The 20,234-nt window shown below is 35.1% G+C and overlaps 1 protein-coding gene across 6 annotated transcripts in view; it reads left to right on the forward strand.

Moving 5' to 3' along the window:
* The first annotated feature begins 9,392 nt into the window (after positions 1-9,392).
* Positions 9,393-20,234, forward strand: part of CAAP1 (caspase activity and apoptosis inhibitor 1) — a 121,543-nt gene continuing 110,701 nt past the window's right edge. For 4 of the 6 annotated variants that reach the window (XR_012127679.1, XR_012127680.1, XR_012127682.1 and 1 more), the window contains exons 1-4: positions 9,393-9,781; positions 15,090-15,290; positions 16,073-16,157; positions 17,073-17,148. Coding sequence is in view for 2 of the 6 variants with exons in the window: in XM_017677512.3 (XP_017533001.1) it covers positions 9,500-9,781; positions 15,090-15,290; positions 16,073-16,157; positions 17,073-17,148 (644 nt within the window). In the remaining 4 variants the exon portion in view is untranslated. Of the gene's footprint in view, positions 9,782-11,858; positions 11,934-15,089; positions 15,291-16,072; positions 16,158-17,072; positions 17,149-20,234 lie in introns of those variants that run through there. The other 2 variants (XM_017677512.3, XM_073228416.1) reach the window with 2 other exon arrangements.

Below are 20,234 nucleotides of genomic sequence, written 5' to 3' on the forward strand. Positions count from 1 at the left end.
TACTGTAGGATGCCTTTTTGTTCTGCTGATAGTGTCCTTTATTGTACAGAAGCTTTTTATCATGATGTAGTCCCATATGTCCTTTTTTTATTTTGCTTCCCTTGCCTGAGGAGATGCATTCAGGAAAAAGTTGCTCATGTTTATATTCAAGAGATTTTTGCCTATGTTTTCTTCTAAGAGTTTTTTTTTTTGTAATTTTGGTATCATTAATGTACAGTTACTTGAACAACATTATGGTTACTAGACTCCCCCATTACCAAGTCCCCACCACATACCCAATTACAGTCAATGTCCATCAGCGTAGGAAGATGCTATAGAATCACTACTTGTCTTCTCTGTATATACTGCCTTTCCCATGTCCCCCCACCACCCTACATAATGTGTGCTAATCGTAATACCCCATTTTCCCCCCTATCTCTCTCTTCCCACTCGCCCTCCCCAGTCCCTTACCCTCTGGTAATTGTTAGTCCACTCTTGGGTTCTGTGAGTCTGCTGCTCTTTTGTTCCTTCAGTTTTTCTTTGCTCTTATACGCCAAAGACAGGTGAAATCATTTGATACTTGTCTTTCCCCACCTGGCTTATTTCACTGAGCATAATACCCTCTAGCTCCATCCATGTTGTTGCAAATGGTAGGACTTGTTTTCTTCTTATGGCTGAATAATATTCCATTGTGTATATGTACCACCTCTTCTTTATCCATTCATCTACTGATGGACACTTAGGTTGCTTCCATTTCTTGGCTATTGTAAATAGTGCTGTGATAAACATAGGGGTGCATCTATCTTTTTCAAACTGGGCTGCTGCATTCCTAGGGTAAATTCCTAGGAGTGGAATTCCTGGGTCAAATTGTATTTCTATTTTGAGTTTTTTGAGAAACCTCCATACTTCTTTCCACAATGGTTGAACTAGTTTACATTCCCACCAGCAGTGTAGGAGGGTTCCCCTTTCTCTACATCCTCACCAACATTTGCTGTTGTTTGTCTTTTGGTGTTGGCCATCCTAACTGGTGTATGTGATATCTCATTGTGGTTTTAATTTGCATTTCTCCGATGATTAGTGATGTGGAGCAGCTTTTCATGTGCCTGTTGGCCATCTGAATTTCTTCTTTGGAGAAGTGTCTGTTCAGCTCCTCTGCCCATTTTCTAATGGGCTTATTTGCTTTTTGTTTGTTGAGGTGCATGACCTCTTTATATAACTTGGATGTTAAACCCTTATCAGATATGTAATTTATGAATATATTCTCCCACACTGTAGGATGTCCTTTTGTTCTACTGATGGTATCCTTTGCTGTACAGAAGCTTTTTAGTTTGAAATAGTCCCAGTTGTTCAGTTTTGCTTTTGTTTCCCTTGCCTGGGGAGATATGTTCATGAAGAAGTTGCTCATGTTTATGTCCAACAGATTTTTGCCTATATTTTTTTCTAAGAGTTTTATGGTTTCATGACTTACATTCAAGTCTTTGATCCATTTTGAGTTTAGTTTTGTGTATGGGTTTAGGCAATAATCCAGTTTTATTCTCTTACATGTAGCTGTCCAGTTTTGCCAATACCAGCTGTTGAAGAGGCTATCATTTCCCCATTGTATATCCATGGCTCCTTTATCATATATTAACTGACTATATACACTTGAGTTTATATCTGGATTTTCTATTCTGTTCTACTGGTCTATGGGTATGTTCTTGTGCCAGTACCAAATTGTCCTGATTACTGTGGCTTTGTAGTAGAGCCTGAAGTTGGGAAGCGAGATACCCCATGCCTAATTCTTACTTCTCAGGATTGCTTTGGCTATTTGGGATCTTTTGTGGTTCCATATGAATTTTAGGACTACTTGCTGTAGTTCATTGAAGAATGCTGTTGGTGTTTTGATAAGGATTGCATTGAATCTGTTGATTGCTTTTGATAGGATGGCCATTTTGAAAATATTATTTCTTCCTATCCATCAGCACAGTATGTGTTTCCATTTATTGGTATCTTCTTTAATTTCTCTCATGAGTGTCTTGTAGTTTTCAGGGTATAGGTCTTTCACTTCCTTGATTAGGTTTATTCCTAGGTATTTTATTCTTTTTGATGCAATTGTGAGTGGAATTGTTTTCCTTATTTCTCTTTCTATTAGTTTATCATTAGTATATAGGAATGCAAAAGATTTCTGTTTATTAATTTTGTATCCTGCAACTTTGCTGAATTCAGGTATTAGTTCTAGTACTTTTGGAGTAGATTCTTTAGGGTTTTTTATGTACAATATCATGTCATCTGCAATCAGTGACAGTTTCACTTCTTCCTTGCCAATCTGGAAGCCTTTTCTTTCTTTGTGTTGTCTGATTGCCGCAGCTAGGACCTCCAGAACTAGGTTGAATAAAAGTGGGCGGAGTGGGCATCCTTGTCTTGTTCTCGATCTTAAAGGGAAAGCTTTCAGCTTCTTGCTGTTATGTATAATGTTGGCTGTGGGTTTGTCATGTGTGGCCTTTATTATGTTGAGGTACTTGCCCTCTATACCCATTTTGTTGAGAGTTTTTATCATGAATGGATGTTGAATTTTGTTGAATGCTTTTTTAGTACCTATGGATATGATCATGTGGTTTTTATCCTTTTTGTTGATGTGGTGGATGATGTTGATGGATTTTCAAATGTTGTACCATCCTTGCATCCGTGGATGAATCCCACTTGATCATGATGGATGATCTTTTTGATGTATTTTTGAATTCGGTTTGCTAATACTTTGTTGAGTGTTTTTGCATCTGTGTTCATCAGGGAGATTGGTTTGTAATTTTTTTTTTTTTTTGGTGTCTTTGCCTGGTTTTGGTAGTAGAGTGATGTTTGCCTCAGAATGAGTTTGGGAGTATTGCCTCTTCTACTTTTTGGAAAACTTTAAGGAGTATGGATATTGTGTCTTCACTAAATGTTTGATAAAATTCAGCAGTGAAACCATCTGGTGCAGGGATTTTGTTTTTAGGTCGTTTTTTGATTACCATTTCAATTTCCTTGCTGATAATTGGTCTAGTCAGATTTTCTGTTTCTTCCTGTGTCAGCCTTGGAAAGTTGTATTTTTCTAGAAAGTTGTCCATTTCTTCTAGGTTATCCAGTTTGTTAGCATATAATTTTTCATAGTATTCTGTCATAAATCTTTGTATTTCTGTGGTATGTGTAGTGACTTTTCCTTTCTCATTTCTGATTCTATTTGTGTGTGTAGCCTCTCTTTTTTTCTTGATAAGTTTGGCTAGGGGTTTATCTATTTTTTTAATTCTCTCAAATATCCAACTCCTTTCATTGATTCTTTCTATTGTTTTATTCTTCTCGATTTAATTTATATCTGCTCTAATCTTTATTATGTCCCTCCTTCTACTGACTTTGGGCCTAATTTATTCTTCCTTTTCTATTTTTGTTAATTGTGAGTTTAGACTCTTCATTTGGGATTGTACTTCTTTCCTGAGGTAGGCCTGTATTGCAATATACTTCCCTCTTAGCACAGCCTTTGCTGCATCCCACAGATTTGGCGGTGCTGAATTATTGTTGCCTTTGGCTCCATATATTGTTTGATTGCTGTTTTTATTTGGTCATTGATCCATTGATTATTTAAGAACATGTTATTAAGGCTCCATGTGTTTGTGGGCTTTTACTTTTTGTGTAATTTATTTCTAGTTTTATACCTTTGAGATCTGAGAAGCTGGTTGGTAAAATTTCAGTCTTTCTGTATTTACTCTATTTGTGCCCTAGCATATGATCTCTTCTTGAAAATGTTCCATGTGCACTTAAGAATGTGTATCCTGTTGCTTTTGGATTGAGTGTTCTATAGATGTCCATTAGGTCCATGTGTTCTAATGTTCAGTGCCTCTGTCTCCTTACTTATTTTCTGTCTGGTTGATCTGTCCTTCAGAGTGAGTGGTGTGTTGAAGTCTCCTAAAATGAATGCATTTCATTCGATTTCCCCTTTAATTCTGTTAGTATTAGTTTCACATATGTAGGTGATCTTGTGTTGGGTGCACTGACATTTACGGTAGTTATATCCTCTTGGTGCACTGACCTCTTTATCCTTTGTCTTGAAAATAGTATTTATGAGCCCCTAACATGGTCTAGGCACTGTGCTAATCACTTTGATATTTCCTTCCCAAAACCCCTTAAGTAAAAAGCTAATATCTCTGATTTTAGAAGAATAATGGATGATGCACTCCTATGTTTATTGCAGCATTATTTACAAAAGCAAAGATATGGAAGAAACCCAAGTGTCCCTCAATAGATGACTGAGTAAAAAAGATGTGGTACATACATAGAATGGATTATTCCTCAGATATATAAAGAAGGATATCTTGTCATTTGCAACAACATGGATGGACCTAGAGGATATCATGCTAAGTGAAATAAGTCAGATAGAGAAAGACAAATATATGATTTACATATAAGAAATAGATCCGTAAATACTGAGAACAGACTGTTACCATACAAGAGGGAAGTGGCAGGGATGGTTGAACTAGTGAAGGGAATAAGGAGTTACAAACTTCAAATTATAAAATAAATTAGTCATAGGAATGGTAGCACAGCATAGAGAGTATAATTGATAATACTATAATATGGTAGCCGGTGGTACTATACTAACCATAGTGAGTAGTAATGCATTCGAATTGCAGTTATATATTTGAAACAAATATAATACTGTCTATCAACTACATTCCAATAAAAGAGATGAATCATCATAGGAGGAAAAAAACTATACCATGCTATACCTCCTAGAGAGGGGGAGGTCACAAACTTGTCCCTGAACATCTTAGCAACTAGCACAAAGAAGGAACTGTCCCATTAATTACATAATTTACTGTGTCTAAATAGAACTTTAATCACTTAAGAGAAGCATACCTATTCCTGTTTTTAAAAGTGAAAAATATCTTCACAAAGAGGACTTTGCCTAAAGTAGCAGCACTCTCAACATTTATGACATAGAACCATGGGTTTCCTGGCTTAATGCCAAACTGCATTCAAAGAAGAATTCTTCCCCCATAGGGGAGGAAAAGTTTCTTAGCTAATTCTGATTGCCTGGATTAATCCAAGAAAAAACTTTTGGAGTATCAAAAGAGAATGGATAAAATGTAAAGAGAAGAAATGTCTATTTTGCTAAATATTAAACTGCAATTTTCTGGTGTGCACCCAGACTTAATTATTCTCTTTGCTGATTCCATTAGGAGCCTGTGCTTTACTTTTTGTCAAATTGGGATTTAGGTGTTAAGTCAAAGTTAATTGGCAAATTAGGAGTTTAACCAGATCAGCCTGGTTCCATTAAATTACACTTCTTTCTTATTAACATGTGCAGTGTAGCAGGCAGATTTTAAGTACAAACAACTTATCTATAATATTTGGAAATACTCCAATACATAACTTTTAATAAAGGTAGGAAACTAAGAAAGTGATTTTACTCCAAAATGTAAGGGATGGCAAATTGCAAACACCATTTGCTTCCTATTAGTGTACATATCTTTTTATAACACCAGTATTTCATGTTTACTGAAGAAAAATTACAAGATACAGCTAAGCAAAAAAAAAACAATCCTACTTGAAAAATGTGTTATATGGTGTTTTAGTGATATTTTAAAGATTTTTTTTTCAGTTAAACATTTTTCCATGATACCCTTACTGAACAACTTTCGTATCTATAACCACACATTTAAGATAATTAGTAATTTCGTAATATCTAATATTGAGTCCATATTCAATTTTCTCACTGCCCCATAATGCCTTTTGTAACTTCTATTTTAAATGATCTCATTTAATAACCAAGGTTTACATATTGTATTTAGCTACTTGGTTATATGTCTCTGGTCTCTTAATCTAGAACAGTTCCTCTTTTTTTTTTTCCTTTTTTTAAAAAATATCATTGACTGAAGTATCTAGGCCCATCCAGAATGTGAAGCACACTCCAATTTTATATTTATGAAACATTCCTATAACCGTATGCATTAGTTATCTACTATTGCTTAATAAATTACGCCATACTTAAGTGGCTTATAAAACCACACACATTTATTATCTCAAATGTTTTGTGAGTGAGAAATCCTGGCACAGCTTAGGTGGTCCTCTGCTTCTTGGTTTCACATGAGGCTGAAGTTAAGGTGTCAGCCAAGGCAGGGGTCTCACCTGAAGGCTTGACTAGGGAAGGGCGCATTGACAAGTGCACTTACATGGTGAGCATTCAATTCTGTTCAGTTCAATTGTGGACCTCAGTTTCTAGCTGACTGTTGGTCAGAGACTGCCCTCAATTACTTGCCTTGTGGGCCCCTCCATGGCAAGTTTCTTCATCAAAGCCAGTAAGGGAAAGAGTCAGCTAGCAGGAACAAACTCGGAATATTTATAATGTAATTACAGACATGACATTCCCTCAACCATCAAGGTGTTCTATTTGTTGAAAGCAAATTACTCAAGGAGAGTAGGTCACACAAGGCCATGAATACCAGAGAGAGGGATCACTGGGGGTCTTCTTAGGATCTGCCTGCCACACCTATTTCCTAGAAACTGAAAGCTAAGTCCAAAAGCTTGGTTAGGTTGACATTAAATTTTTATGGCAAGAATACTTCGTAAGTGATATGTACTTGTTTTTTTGTTTTATTTTGTTTTACTTGATGGCATCATATCTGAGCTTCCTTAAAGATACTTCCCTCCCCTTAACTACAGGAGCTTAGAACAAAACCAGGATGTAAATGGCCTAGTACAATCTCAGTAGAGAGGGGGCAATGTTTTTAAAATGTCTTCATTCTCACATTTTTTCTGCCAGTCTTCTTTCTCAAAGTGATTATCAAGTTGTATATGTTTATTGTTTAAAATTAGCATGCTTGTTTTCTTGGGGTACTAAGAAAGATAGAATCTTGATTTTGAGGGCAAAAAGTAAACCATTCTGGTGCCTCTCATGGAAGCAGTTGTCAGAATACAGTGAGTAATGGAAACTTTAAAGAAGAGAAAACTGACTAATACCCTTCTGTAAAGTATGTAGACTGATACTGATCCTAGGCCTACCATGAGGTGCTGGGACTTGAAACTTGGCCTTGGGGTTCCTGAACACACTATAATAGAAAAATAAAATGTCCAAATGGCAATGATATTTTCATCAGATTTAAAGGCTCTAGGGAATTCACGAGACAAATTGATAAATCTTAACTGGCAGTGCTCTGCTTTCTTGCTCCAGCCAAAGAAATATAGAAACTGTATGTTGCTGTAGAATGAGGTGAAAACCAAGAAGTGTCTCAATTGATTTTATAAGGTAATATTTGCATCCAGGAATGAATAAGCAACCATATCTATCCAGGCTAACACATACCATTTTAGATTTGCTGTCAGTTTGCTCGTTGCATAACACCGCACCACAAACTGGTGAAGGTGAAATTAAACAACAGAAATTTATTTGCTCACAGTTGTGGATGCTAGAAGTCCAGCACCAAGATCAAGGTGCTGTCAGGATTGGTTTCGGGTGACATCTCTTCCCTGTTTGTAGCTGGTTAGCTGCCGTCTCACACTGTCCTCACATGGGCTTTCCTTTGTGTGCTCATAGAGGAAGAGCGATTTCTTTCTTCACTGAAGAAGTACCTTAAGCTGTTTAAAACTGCGTTTAAAAAGTAATGTCTCTTCTTATAAGGACACCAATTTTATCTCTAAGCTTAGGGATCCTACCTTCATGACCTCATTTTAACCTTATCTATTTAAAGGCCCTATTTCCAAATACAGTTACATTTGGGATTAGGGCTCAACATGTAAGTTTTGGAGGGACACAAGAAAAAAATGTTATAAATATTACATGTCATTAATTTTATGTATTTATTCTGTCTATGAATATAATACTCTCATTCCCTTCAGGTAACATATTTGAATGATGCCAATATGGAATTCCTGAGAGCTCAGTGCCCTTGGCCTCAGCATTTCATTCACTTTAGAAGGTGAGGCAAAGGGTGGAGCCAGGGGGTCTAGACAGCTGTTTCTTAGGGCTGGAATCACCCATGTACCTGGTTTGTTCTAGGCCATCATTAAATAGTTGAATGACTGAGAAACAGGTAGGGAATGTGGTCACCCCAATGCTTTCTATCACCCCAGTGAAAGATACAGGATTATTATCACTCAGCCAACATGCCCCAGGCCGTCTTCTTTCTTCTGTGGCTAAAAGTCCCTGCTGAGACTATCCTGATTTTAAAAAACTGTCTAGTGTTTAGATCCAAAATCCTCCGTATCAGTACACAAATCTAACACTCATAACGCTATGATCCACAGTCAGTTTTCAAAAACTCAACACCTTTACTTGTTCCTCATCTAATCCAGGCTGCAAATACATAATAATCTACAGAAAATACTCCTGAAATTCTCTTCTACTCTCTTCCATTGTTGCCTTCACACACTGCTGCTTTTCTTTTGCATTTCCTCCCACAAACTCTTTCTAAACATGGCCTGGGATTTCATCAGTCCCTAACACTCCTAAATTCTTCTTGTTTTTTTTCCTTCAAAAAATCAAGAACTAGTCGGAAAAGCCAGTTTTTGAAGAAGGGAGAGAGAAAAAGATAGGAACACTGATATGCCAACACTACTTTATCCTTGCTCCCCTCTCCCGTCTCACAAACATAAATAATGAAATTTATAAGGTCAACACACTGATTCAGTAGATACCACTCCAATCAGCGGTAAAGTATTTAACATTATAAATCAAGAATGCAAGTCAAGACTATTATTATATATTAGGACAATTTTTTAAAGATTTCAGTAACATTTTAGGTTGGTTATAACATTTAGGTCATTCTTTCTTCAAAAGAATCCATTTAAACAGGACAGGAAAAATATAAAGCTTATATCCTTTGATCAGTTTCTTTTTGGGTACAACGTATTATACGGAAAAGGAAAACAGTGTAAATTTTTTAAATCTATTTATAACTGCATTATTCTGAAACGTGATAGACTGTCAACAATCTAAGCGCTATCATCCGAATATTAAATTGACAAAGAAAACAATGAAATACTAGAGCCACATGCCTTTATAAGTGAAAAGTAAACATGCCTAGAAATTAGTGTTAATGGGGACAAACAAGGAAGCACCAAACCTATTCCAGCACAGTTGCCTAAAATAAATTTCAAAAAAATTTCTCCAGGTGATTATAATGAGATTTTCCTTAAACTCTTTTTGTTACAATGTTGTGTCATAAAAACCGGAAGACAAATGACGATTCAGAAACTACACCTTTACCCTACACTGTACTTGTCTATCGACAAAGCTCGAAGCAGTTGTAAGGCTCCACTTTCTGTCCTTTCTAGAGGTACAAAACCAAACAAAAACACAATTAGACAACCGGCCACCTCTCCGGTACACTCAAGCCTCCGCCACGAGGATGCCAAGACCACGCGGTTCGACCCGGCACCGCCTCCAGACACGCCTCCCGGCTTCTGCAAAAAGCCGGAAGTGACGCAAAACTGCACCGCCAGCGCGCGGCAGGAGCTGGGTTTAGACCGCTTCAGGGACGGAGGGCTTTCACCGGATGGTTGCAGCGGGGCAATCATGACGGGGAAGAAGTCCTGCCGGGAGAAGCGACGCAAACGAAGCGGTCAGGAGGCGGCCGCGGCGCTCGCGGCGCCGGACCTGGCACCCGCGCTCGCCAGCAGCGGCAGTGGAAACACGAGCGGCTGCGGCAGCACCAGCGGCTGCGGGAGTGTCACCTGCTGTGGGAACACCGTTTTCAGTGGAAGTGTCTCTGGTGGTGGGAGCGGCGTCGAGCGCTGCGAGCGCCGGAAGCGGAGGAGCACTGACTCATCTTCCAGCGTCTCGGGCTCCCTGCAGCAGGTGCGTGCGCTCTCTTCTCGCTCGTCTCAGGTCTGGTGCGTTTTCCGAAGACAGCTCGGGAGGAGCGCATTGTGGTCCCGAGATAGGACACATGCAGTAGCTCAGTATTAGCGCTGGTCTCCCAAGGTTCCCCCGTTCTTGAGGTTCCTGCTTCTAAGGCCCTGTGATCCCCGCACTCTCATTTTGGGGTTTGCTGATCATCTCATTTTGATTTTGGCCTTTCCACTCCTGTGGGCCCCCTCAGGCTCCCTGGACAGTGTATGTACGTCGGGAGCTGTTCTTCAGGGATCTTGCGAGACATGCTTTACGTCTTTCTTCATCTTTACTTTTTAGTAGATTATGATTAACTCCACATTACCACATGAGAAAATTGAGGCTCAAAAAGGTTAAAGAAGCCTACCACAGTTGCAGTTTATTAATAACGCCGAGATTTGAGTCTAGTACCTGATTATAAAAGCCATATTCTTTATGCTACGTTGTTCTGTCAAGGTATTACCGTTAAAAAAAATCGTTTCTTATATAATAAGACAAATGTATGAATGCGTACTTAAAATTCATACAACAAAAATAAAGGGAAAAGTGTGTAATTCTCTTTTTAAGCTTTTCCATTAATAGATTGATACGCAGCCTCTTCATTAATTCTTGTGTATTTAAGTGCCTACACAAGCTTTATTGTGATATTCACCCCCATTGAATTGGATAATACCGCTGCATTTTTGTGATGGGGGTCTTTTTATATGCGATACTTTGTTTTTCAGCGGCCGCATGACATTCCATTTTATCTCTGGGTGAATTATTTAGGTTTCCAATTTTCTTCAGAGATAATATGAATGAAAATGAACACTCTTGCACATATATCTTGTGCAAGAATTACTGTAGGGTAGAGTCTCAGAAGTGAAATTGCTAGCTTAAAGTGTACGCATTTAAAAGGCTTTGGTAGGTACCAGCAAATGCTTTCCAAAACAGGTTTTTTTGATTTATAGTCCACACAATATGTAACAATATCCATTTCTGCAAATACTCTCATCAACTTTTGAAAACTATATCAGCTTAATGGGTGAAATTACTATTTCATTTATTTTTTTCTGATTAATAGTGCGATTGGACATTTTTATATTTTAATTTGTCGTTTGATTCCTTGTGTAAATTTCATATTTATGATCTGGCACTTTTTGGTTGTTTTCAACTTTTTACTGGTAGGTTCTGTGAATCTCTTTACATAAAGTCGGTTTAAATCCTTTTTGTGAGGTATATTGCATGTTACTGTAAGTTTATCCACGGTGTACTAAAATTTTGTGATTTTTTTTTTTGTCAGCACTATTTTTCTTTGCCTTCTAGATTTTGTGTGTGGTTTAGAAAGGTCTTTCTTAGTCCAAGAGTATAAAACTATCTGTATTTTCTTCTAGTATTTTTAAACTTTTCATTTTTAAATTGGGAGTTGTGGAATCAAGGCCATTTATTTTTATGTATTTTCTTGTATCTTGCCGAGATTATTATTAATTTAAAATAATTAGCTCAGGTAAATTTGTGCTAACAACGAGTTTTGCTCTTCTGCACTAATACTTTCTGTTCTTTTGCATTGCCTTAAACTTTTAATATAGTGTTAAACAGAAGCAGTGATAATAAGCATTCTTTTTCCATTCCTATTTTTAGTGGGAACATTTCCAATGTTGTTTCAATAACTGTGCTTGCCATAGGTTCTGAAAGATAACTTCAATCAAGTTAAGGAAATTTCCTTCAATACTAGTTCACTGAGGGTGGTAATGTTTTATCAGATGCTTTTTGGCAAAATGTTGAGATGATCACTTCGTTTTCCTCTTTAATATTATTATGTAATTTTATTGGTAAATGAACTCATGTTGAACTGTTCTTGCAGTCCTTGGATAGATCTTACTCGGTTTGGTTTGGTTGTACTCAGCTGCAATTCAGTATTTTTAGTTTTGTGTCTGTGTTCCTAAGTTAAATCAGCCTATGGTTTTTATTTCTGTAGTTACTCTGTCTGGTTTTGGTATCAAGGTTATGCTAGCCTCATGGATTGAGTTGGGAAGCTTTGCATTTTTTTTGGTGTGTTCCAGAATAGTTTATATCTTTGTCTTGAAGGTTTGTCAGAACTTGACCATTGGACCATTGGATTTGTTGCATTTTTTTACAGGTATTTAAAAATTTTTTATTCAGTCTCTTTTAAAATTCATTGATGGTTAGACATCAGTTCAGTTTTTCAATCATTTCTAGATTCAACTTTGGATATCACCATTCTTATTTTAAATAGTTTCCATATGTATAGTACTCTTTATTATGATGGGGAGACCAATAATGCTAAGTGTCAAACATTTGCATAAAGAACTAAACCTTATTTCTAATGAGAAGTGTATTTATGAAGGAAAAATAGAAGTTATTACTTATCAGGCATTTAGATAACATCTCAGAATTCAAAGAGTGCCATAATATCCATTGTGTATTTGGTTTCCTGTTAGTGTTTTTGCCAACAACTTTATCATATGTCATACAATTCACCCATTTCAAATATACAGTTCACTGGTTTTCAGTATATTCACAGAGCTGTGCAACTATTACTATAATCAATTTTAAAATATTTGCATAACCCCTAAAAGAAACCCTCTGTATACCTTTTACCTGTCAACCCTAATACCCCCACGCTGTTCCATCCCTAGGCAACCATTAATCTTTCTGTCTCTATTGATTTATAGATGTCCCTGTTCTAGACATTTTATATGAATGGAAACATACAATATGTGGTCTTTTGTGACTGGCTTCTTTTGCTTAACATAATTTTTCAGAGTGCATCTGTGGTGTAATACATGTCAGTACTTCATTCTTTTTTTATGGCTGAGTAATACTTCATTGTATAGCTGTACCACATTTGTTTTTTCCATTTATCATTTGTTAGATATTTGGATTGTTTGTACCTTTGGCTATTATGAATAACGCTGCCGTGTATATCTGTGTGCAAGTTTTTGTGCAAATGTATGGTTACATTTCTCTTGGTTATATATCTAGGAATGGAATTGCTGCATCATATAATAGCTTATGAGGAACTGCCAAACTATTTTCTAGAGCAACTATACCATTTTATATTCCTACTATCATTATATGAGAGTTCCAGTTTCTCTATATCCTTGTTAACACCTGAATTATTTTGCAAGTCATTAGAATAAGAGCTTACTTTCTTTAGTATCTCAGTCTAATTATCATAGTATTCTTTAAAGTTGGCCTGTTTTTATGTGGCTTTTTAAAACAATTCCATTAGAAAACCTAACAGATTTACCTGAACTATATAGTTAGGGAAGATTTTCCTGAGGAAATGACTTTGGAATTGATAATGTGCATTTGTTAATCTTGGGAATATAGTAGTGTAGGGGAACTGGGGAGGAAAGACTGTCCTAGAAAGAAGAATGAGTATGTACAAAAGCCCTGCCTGTATGAGGTGAAGAGAGAACAGGTTATATTTGAGTGTATTCAGAGAAGGTCCTCATGTTTGGAGCAGCAACGGTGAGTATGAAGGGCCAGATAGGCTGTATTACCCTAAGAGCAGTGGGAAGTCATTTAAAGATTATAAACAGGGAGAATGAGTATACGTACATTTTATAAGACCCATTCTGGTAACAGTTTACAAAACAGATTGGAGAGACCTCAGATTGCATGTCGGGAGACTGGTTAAGTGGCTATTGAGGTAATCTAGGGAAAAGTTGGTGGTACCTTAGACCACAATATGGCAATAGATTTGGGTGATAGGGGAAGTACAATTGACAAAAATGTCTTAAATAACTTGACTACTTTGAATATGATTTAATTAAAACATTTTCAAAAATAGGCAGTAATACTTTTTTTATTTATTTTTATTTTGTTGTCATTAATCTACAGTTACATGAAGAACATTATGTTTAGTAGGGTACCCCCTTCAAGTCCCCCCCACAAACCCCATTACAGTACTGTCCATCAGCGTAGTAAGATGCTGTAGAATCACTACTTCTCTTTCCTGTGTTGCACCACCCTCCCCTTGCCCCCCCAACATTATACATGCTAATCATAATACCCCCTTTGAGTAGTTGATCTTATTTTTTGCCTTTAGTTATTATTTGGTTGGTCTGCTTTCTTTGCTGTGATTTTATTTTCTCTGGTGACATCTATTTAGTCTTAGGAGTGCTCCCGTCTAGAGCAGTCCCTCTAAAATACCCTGTAGAGGTGGTTTGTGGGAGGCAAATTCCCTCAACTTTTACTTGTCTGGGAATTGTTTGATCCCTCCTTCATATTTAAATGATAATTGTGCTGGATACAGTATTCTTGGTTTAAGGCCCTTCTGTTTCATTGCATTAAATATATCATGCCATTCTCTTCTGGCCTGTAAGGTTTCTGTTGAGAAGTCTGATGATAGCGTGATGGGTTTTCCTTTGTAGGTGACCTTTTTCCTCTCTCTAGCTGCCTTTAAAACTCTGTCCTTGTCCTTGATCTTTGTCATTTTAATTATTATATGTCTTGGTGTTGTCCTCCTTGGGTCCCTTCTGTTGGGGGTTCTGTGAACAGGGGGACCTGTTTCCCTAGTATCCAGCACCTCACACACTGTGTGTCTCAGTGTGGATGGCTAGGGCTGGATGTTTAGCAGTCCTGGGCTCCCTCTCCCTCCCCGCTCTGACTCCTTTCCTCCCTCCAGGAGCTGGGGTGAGGGGCGCTCAGGTCCCGCCGGGCCGCGGCTTGTGTCTTACCCCCTTCACAAGGTGCTGGGTTCTTGCAGGTGTAGATGTAGTCTGGGTGTTGTCCTGTGTCTTCTGGTCTCTCTTTTAGGAATAGATGTATTTGTTGTATTTTCAAAAATATATATGGTTTTGGGAGGAGATTTCTGCTGCTCTACTCATGTCGCCATCTTGGTTGTCCTCTCGGCAGTAATACTTTATAATATTTGTGATTTGTAACATTTTTGCTGCTATCCGGTTTCTTTATATGAGTTTAAGAATAATGACAATGTATACATAAAATTTTTAGGTGAATGACCTACTGGTAGAATATCCTAATTCTTCCAAAATCTGAAATTGTAGGAAATCATTCAATAGTGAATATATTTTCATTTGTATGTTCTAAGATTCTATCTCTTCACTTTATATCAACTTCGTGAACTTACTACAATGTGGAGAGTAAGATCAAAGAATACTAAACAATTAACTGTTCTTTCCTATGGCTTTAGGTAAGTATACAAAGAATTTGGAAATGTTAAATGAAGAATTTATTAAATGAAAATGTCTGATGTTACATGCATATTTCCATTATTTAATGGTTCTTTGTCTCTTAATTTTAGGAAACCAAATATCTTTTGCCAACTTTGGATAAAGAATTATTCTTGGCAGAGCACAGTGACCTTGAGGAAGGTGGACTGGACCTGACTGTATCATTAAAACCAGTTAGTTTCTATATATCAGACAAAAAAGAAATGCTTCAGCAGTGTTTCTGTATAATAGGAGAGAAGAAGTTGCAGAAGATGCTTCCTGATGTGTTAAAGGTATTTTATTACATTAGTTATGAGATTACACACCTATATATAAATATACAAATACTTTTTGTAGCAATGATTTTACTTAATGCAGTATATAATTGGATGTTTTCAACTAAAACAAGCTACTTCAAAAACATACAAAAGAAGGGATTTTGAAGAACCATAAATGGCCTTATATATTTAAAAATTTACCAAGAAAAAGTGGGGAAATTTATTGACCTTTGGAAATAATTCTATTAAATGCAGGCAATTTTAATAACTAAATTAGAGAAATAATCATTCTTTATATTGCTCTAAGAAGTAATATATTGTTGTATAATGATAACAACAATGATTTTTGGTAATAACTTATATTCATTAAATTCATGATTTAGTTCTGAAAATTATTTAAGGAAATATCTGGTATTCAGATTTTACTGTTGTGGAAATGGCTTGGACAAGGTTAAACCCAAGATCATAAATTAAGATGTATAGAGCCAGGATTTGAATATTTAAATCTTTAGAGAAATTGTCTAACATTAATAGACTGCTGTTAAGAATATCTGGGCACCCTAACTTACTCTTTAGTCTGTTCTTTCATAATAAACATGACTTTATATACTCCCATGAAATCTCTATAAATTATGTTAAATGCAGCTTTTTATTTCATCCCATGAAAAGATTTATGTGACTTTTAATTTGTTTTATTGTAAGATTTGCTAATAAGACCTTTAAAAATGATAGCTGTTTTCTAGTTAACATTGGTACTATCTTACATAAACACATTTTAAAAATGTTATTTTCTCCAGAACTGTTCACTAGAAGAAATAAAAAAACTATGCCAGGAACAGTTAGAACTCCTGTCTGAAAAAAAAATCTTGAAGATTCTTGAGGGTAAGAATACACATTCTTGCATTTTGGTAATTTATTAGTTAATACTATATTCAGCATAAATATTCTCTTATGAAAAAGAATTCCAGAGGTATTCTTTTTCTTACTTGAATATTAGTTTAATTTCATTATTGGGTAATCAGTGGGTATTTTTACTTTTATTTGTACTGGGAAATACAGTTTACATATCAGAAAGAATTTCAAGAACAGTCTTTTTGGTGTATATGTGGCTTTTCCAAGCAAGTGTATAGGTAGGAGCATAAGGTACACAGTAATAAAATGAAATAAAAAATGATCAATCAAAATGCTGTAGAAAATTAAGAAGGCAAGCCTTCTTTTAAAATAATTTTTCATTTTCTGCCTTATATTTGTTCTGCTTTTAATTGCTTGTTTGTGCTGTTTCTGCTCTAATAAGACCTGGATGTAGAGTTAGAATTTCTTGCATTTTGCCACCATTTATTTGCTTAAAGTATGACTCTTCTTTGTGATACTATTACTTGCAGAATTTTGAACTTTCAAGCTTTTTTTTTAACCTTTTGGAACCTTGCAAAGATTTTAGCATTGGCATCACAAGAACAAATAATTGGAGACTTTCAATTTCCAGAGATATCTTTTTTAAAGGTAAAATGGTTTAATGAAATTTGTAACCGTGATAATAGATGTATATGTAGTGAATAGTTTGTAAGTATATATATACACAGTCTTGACTGTGTATTTTTATGTAATAAAGGGAAGGTAATAAATATCTCTAATAAGGCATTGAAAAGATTACTTTTAAATAAAAGAAATTTAAAATGTCATCCTTCAACAACTATAAAGTTCTTCTGTCTGCATCACTTTTATAGGTAACATTTTATGCAATGATTAGATCATTCTGACATTTTAAGCTCACCCTCAATAGTTTATTTTATTTATCAGGTGACAATGGTATGGACTCTGATATGGAAGAGGAGGCAGATGATGGCTCTAAGATGGGATCTGATTTAGTCAATCAGTAAGTTAAAAACTTTTGTTTTCATTTCAAAATTTTTTTGTTATTCCTCTGGTGATTTCTTAAGAATGTGATTGTTTTTCTGTGTTGTGTTTGTATAAAATGATTCAACAATGTGGGATTGATTTCTTGTAACGATTGGTTCTTCTGGTATATCTGAGATTGGAATTAATTGCTTTGAGGAGTATGATGATTTTCTTTAGCTAATATTCATAGGATAACAATGATGCCAGCCTGAAGCAGAATCACATCTCTTATTTGGAATTTGAATATGCTACTGGTACTACTTACTATTTTTTAAGTAAAACTATTTATTAAGTATAAAGCCTTCAGGCATTATATTAGTAGTTTAGAATACTTTATCTCACTGAATTCTTCTATATACCTGTTAATGTTAAGTGATAGATAAAGGCCTCGTTTCACAGACAAGGTAGTAAGGTGGGTCATTTTATATGAGTACATATAATTTGATTATTGTGATGATAGTAAAATGCCCTAAGTTTTGGGATACTAAATAATCAAGAATTAACATGCTAATTTTATTGCTAGATTATTCTGCTCTGTCGTGGCTCATTGAACTATCACCCACCAGTTTTATCATCTACTAATGATTTTTGACTACGATAATTATTTTTTGGTAATTGCCAAAGACTAACTTGTATCTCTTTTTTTAAAGTTTGGCTACAGGCAGTAGCACAAATAAGAACAGATTACCAAAGGTAGTAGCATAAATAAATAGAACATATTTAACCTGAAATCTTGAGTACTTTTTCATTTCTAATAGAATAATATTGGATAAGTATCACTAAAAAAGGACAATTTCATTTTATGTTACAACTGTAGAGAGCATCATATAATCTGCTTGTACTAAAGCCTTCAAACTCATATTGTTTACTGCCTCATAATCAGATTTTTGGGCATCACGTGCATCTTGCCTAAGGATATCATATACTTAACCACAAAACTAAAAATGTACACATTTCTAAAAACAATCTTACTATAGGCTTTTCTTCAAAATACTTAGCTTTAAATTTTTTATGTGGTATACTAATCTAGTTCAGCTAGTTCAGGGATTTACAAGGCTTGTCATGTTTTAGTACTTATAAATTCTTAAATTATCTAAATAATTTTGTTTCTTGATGCTACTTATCATAGAGAATCCTGAATTGAACTTTTCCTTGGTTACATATTTGTTTTGCCATTGTTCAAATTTATTTATTTCTCCTAGTTTTTTGATATATCAAGGTTAAAGTCTTTTAATTTTTCACACCTGAACACTAGTGCCATCTTTTCTACTGTTAGAAGCCATTTAATGAATACTCAATTAGATTAGAAATTTAATTCTTTTAAAAGGTTATAAAATAATACAGTATTTGATTTCTGAACTTTTCTAAAAAAAAATTAATAGATTCAAAGTGACTACAGTGAAGAATTTACAATGTGATTACAAGTCAGGTCACATGCTATAGTGAGCAGATTGAACAATAACAAATATTACCAAAAATTGTCATGATAGCCACCTGATAAGTGCCAGATCATTGACGTTCTTTTGAATCACTTGAGAATGTAGGCTTAAAAAAACAAAATTCTAAGCTGCAAGATATCAAATTAATAATACTATAAGTTAACATTTACTAAGAATTGTATGCCAGACATTGTTCTAATCACTTTATATATATATGTCTATTTCCTTACTGGATTTGTACAACAACCTTGTGAGGTAGGTAGTATTAGCATCATCTTTTCACAGATGGTAAAATAAGGCCCTAACAGATTTGTGTGTCTAATATATTGACCATGTAAAGTTTTCCCAGTAGTTAAAAAAAAAATTTTATAGTATATTTATTTATTTAAATCACTTAACTTGTTGATTCCAACCTAGGATCTCAGTAGAGTTCACATATTCTATTTGACTGTTAGCATCAAAATAGGAAGCTAGCATTAGAGGGAAGATTAGATTCAAGAGGTTAAAAACTTAATGATTAGCCCAGGAACTTAGTTCCATCTCAAAGGAATTAAAAAAATAACTAAGTCAAAAAGAAAGTTGGAAAAGTGACAACAAAGGTAAACATCAAAATTAAAGAAATGGAAAATGAAAAAAAGGATAAAGGATAAGTAAATCCATAAACTTGGTTTTTATAAAGACCAGATAATAAGTAAACTCATCTTCGGTCTGATTAAGGAAGTAAGTGAAGAACAATTATAACTAAGATTTAAGGAGGAAGAAGGAGACATAGATTATGTGTGAGTTTAAAATAATAGAATCCACATGTACGATTGTATAAACAAACTTGAAACTAGCTATGGATAATTTTCTGTCAAAATACAAATTAACCAAATTGACTTCCTCCAAAAGTGGAAAATTTGAGATGAACAAAGAAGAAATTAGGTGAGTAGAGATCTGTTGCTGAACAAAACACTGAGACAAAGTGGATTCACAACTGATTTACTACTTACATAAATTAATAAATATGTTTATAGCTAATAAAAAATTCAGTAATGCCATTTGTTATTATTAATCAAACAGATTACACCCTTGTTATTTAAATTACTCCAGTCTGTAGGAAAAGATAGAAAGGCCTAAAATTTACTTTATGATTTCTGCATAGCTTTAATACTGCACATGTCACAAATACCAACCAAAAAGTGTTTAGGGGATTATAGGCCTTCTCACTTGTGAATATATATGTAAAAATTTAAAGTACAATATTAGCCTATAGAATCAAGTGAATAATTGCACTACTGAACAAGGAGGATTTACTAGAAGAATTTACAGGAGACTTAATTAGAAAGTGTTAGCATAAGTCATATAACGAATTAAAAGAGAAAAGTTACATAGTCAGGTAAGTAGATGCTAAAAAAGCCTTTGGTGATATTCAGCAGTTATTTCTATTATAAGTTATAGGTAAAAAAGATATAGTAGAAAACTACTCAGATATGATAAAGACCATTTGACTAAACTTAAATACTCCTTGGTGAATTCCAGTAAAGAACTAGTCAGGAAGCCTTTTATTATGACTATTAATTTTAAACATTTTCTTGGGATTAGACCAAAAAAAAAAAAAAGGTCAGTGGCTGGGAGTAATGAA

Source organism: Manis javanica, chromosome 2 (genome assembly GCF_040802235.1).
Source record: "Manis javanica isolate MJ-LG chromosome 2, MJ_LKY, whole genome shotgun sequence".
NCBI classification, from domain to species: domain Eukaryota; kingdom Metazoa; phylum Chordata; class Mammalia; order Pholidota; family Manidae; genus Manis; species Manis javanica.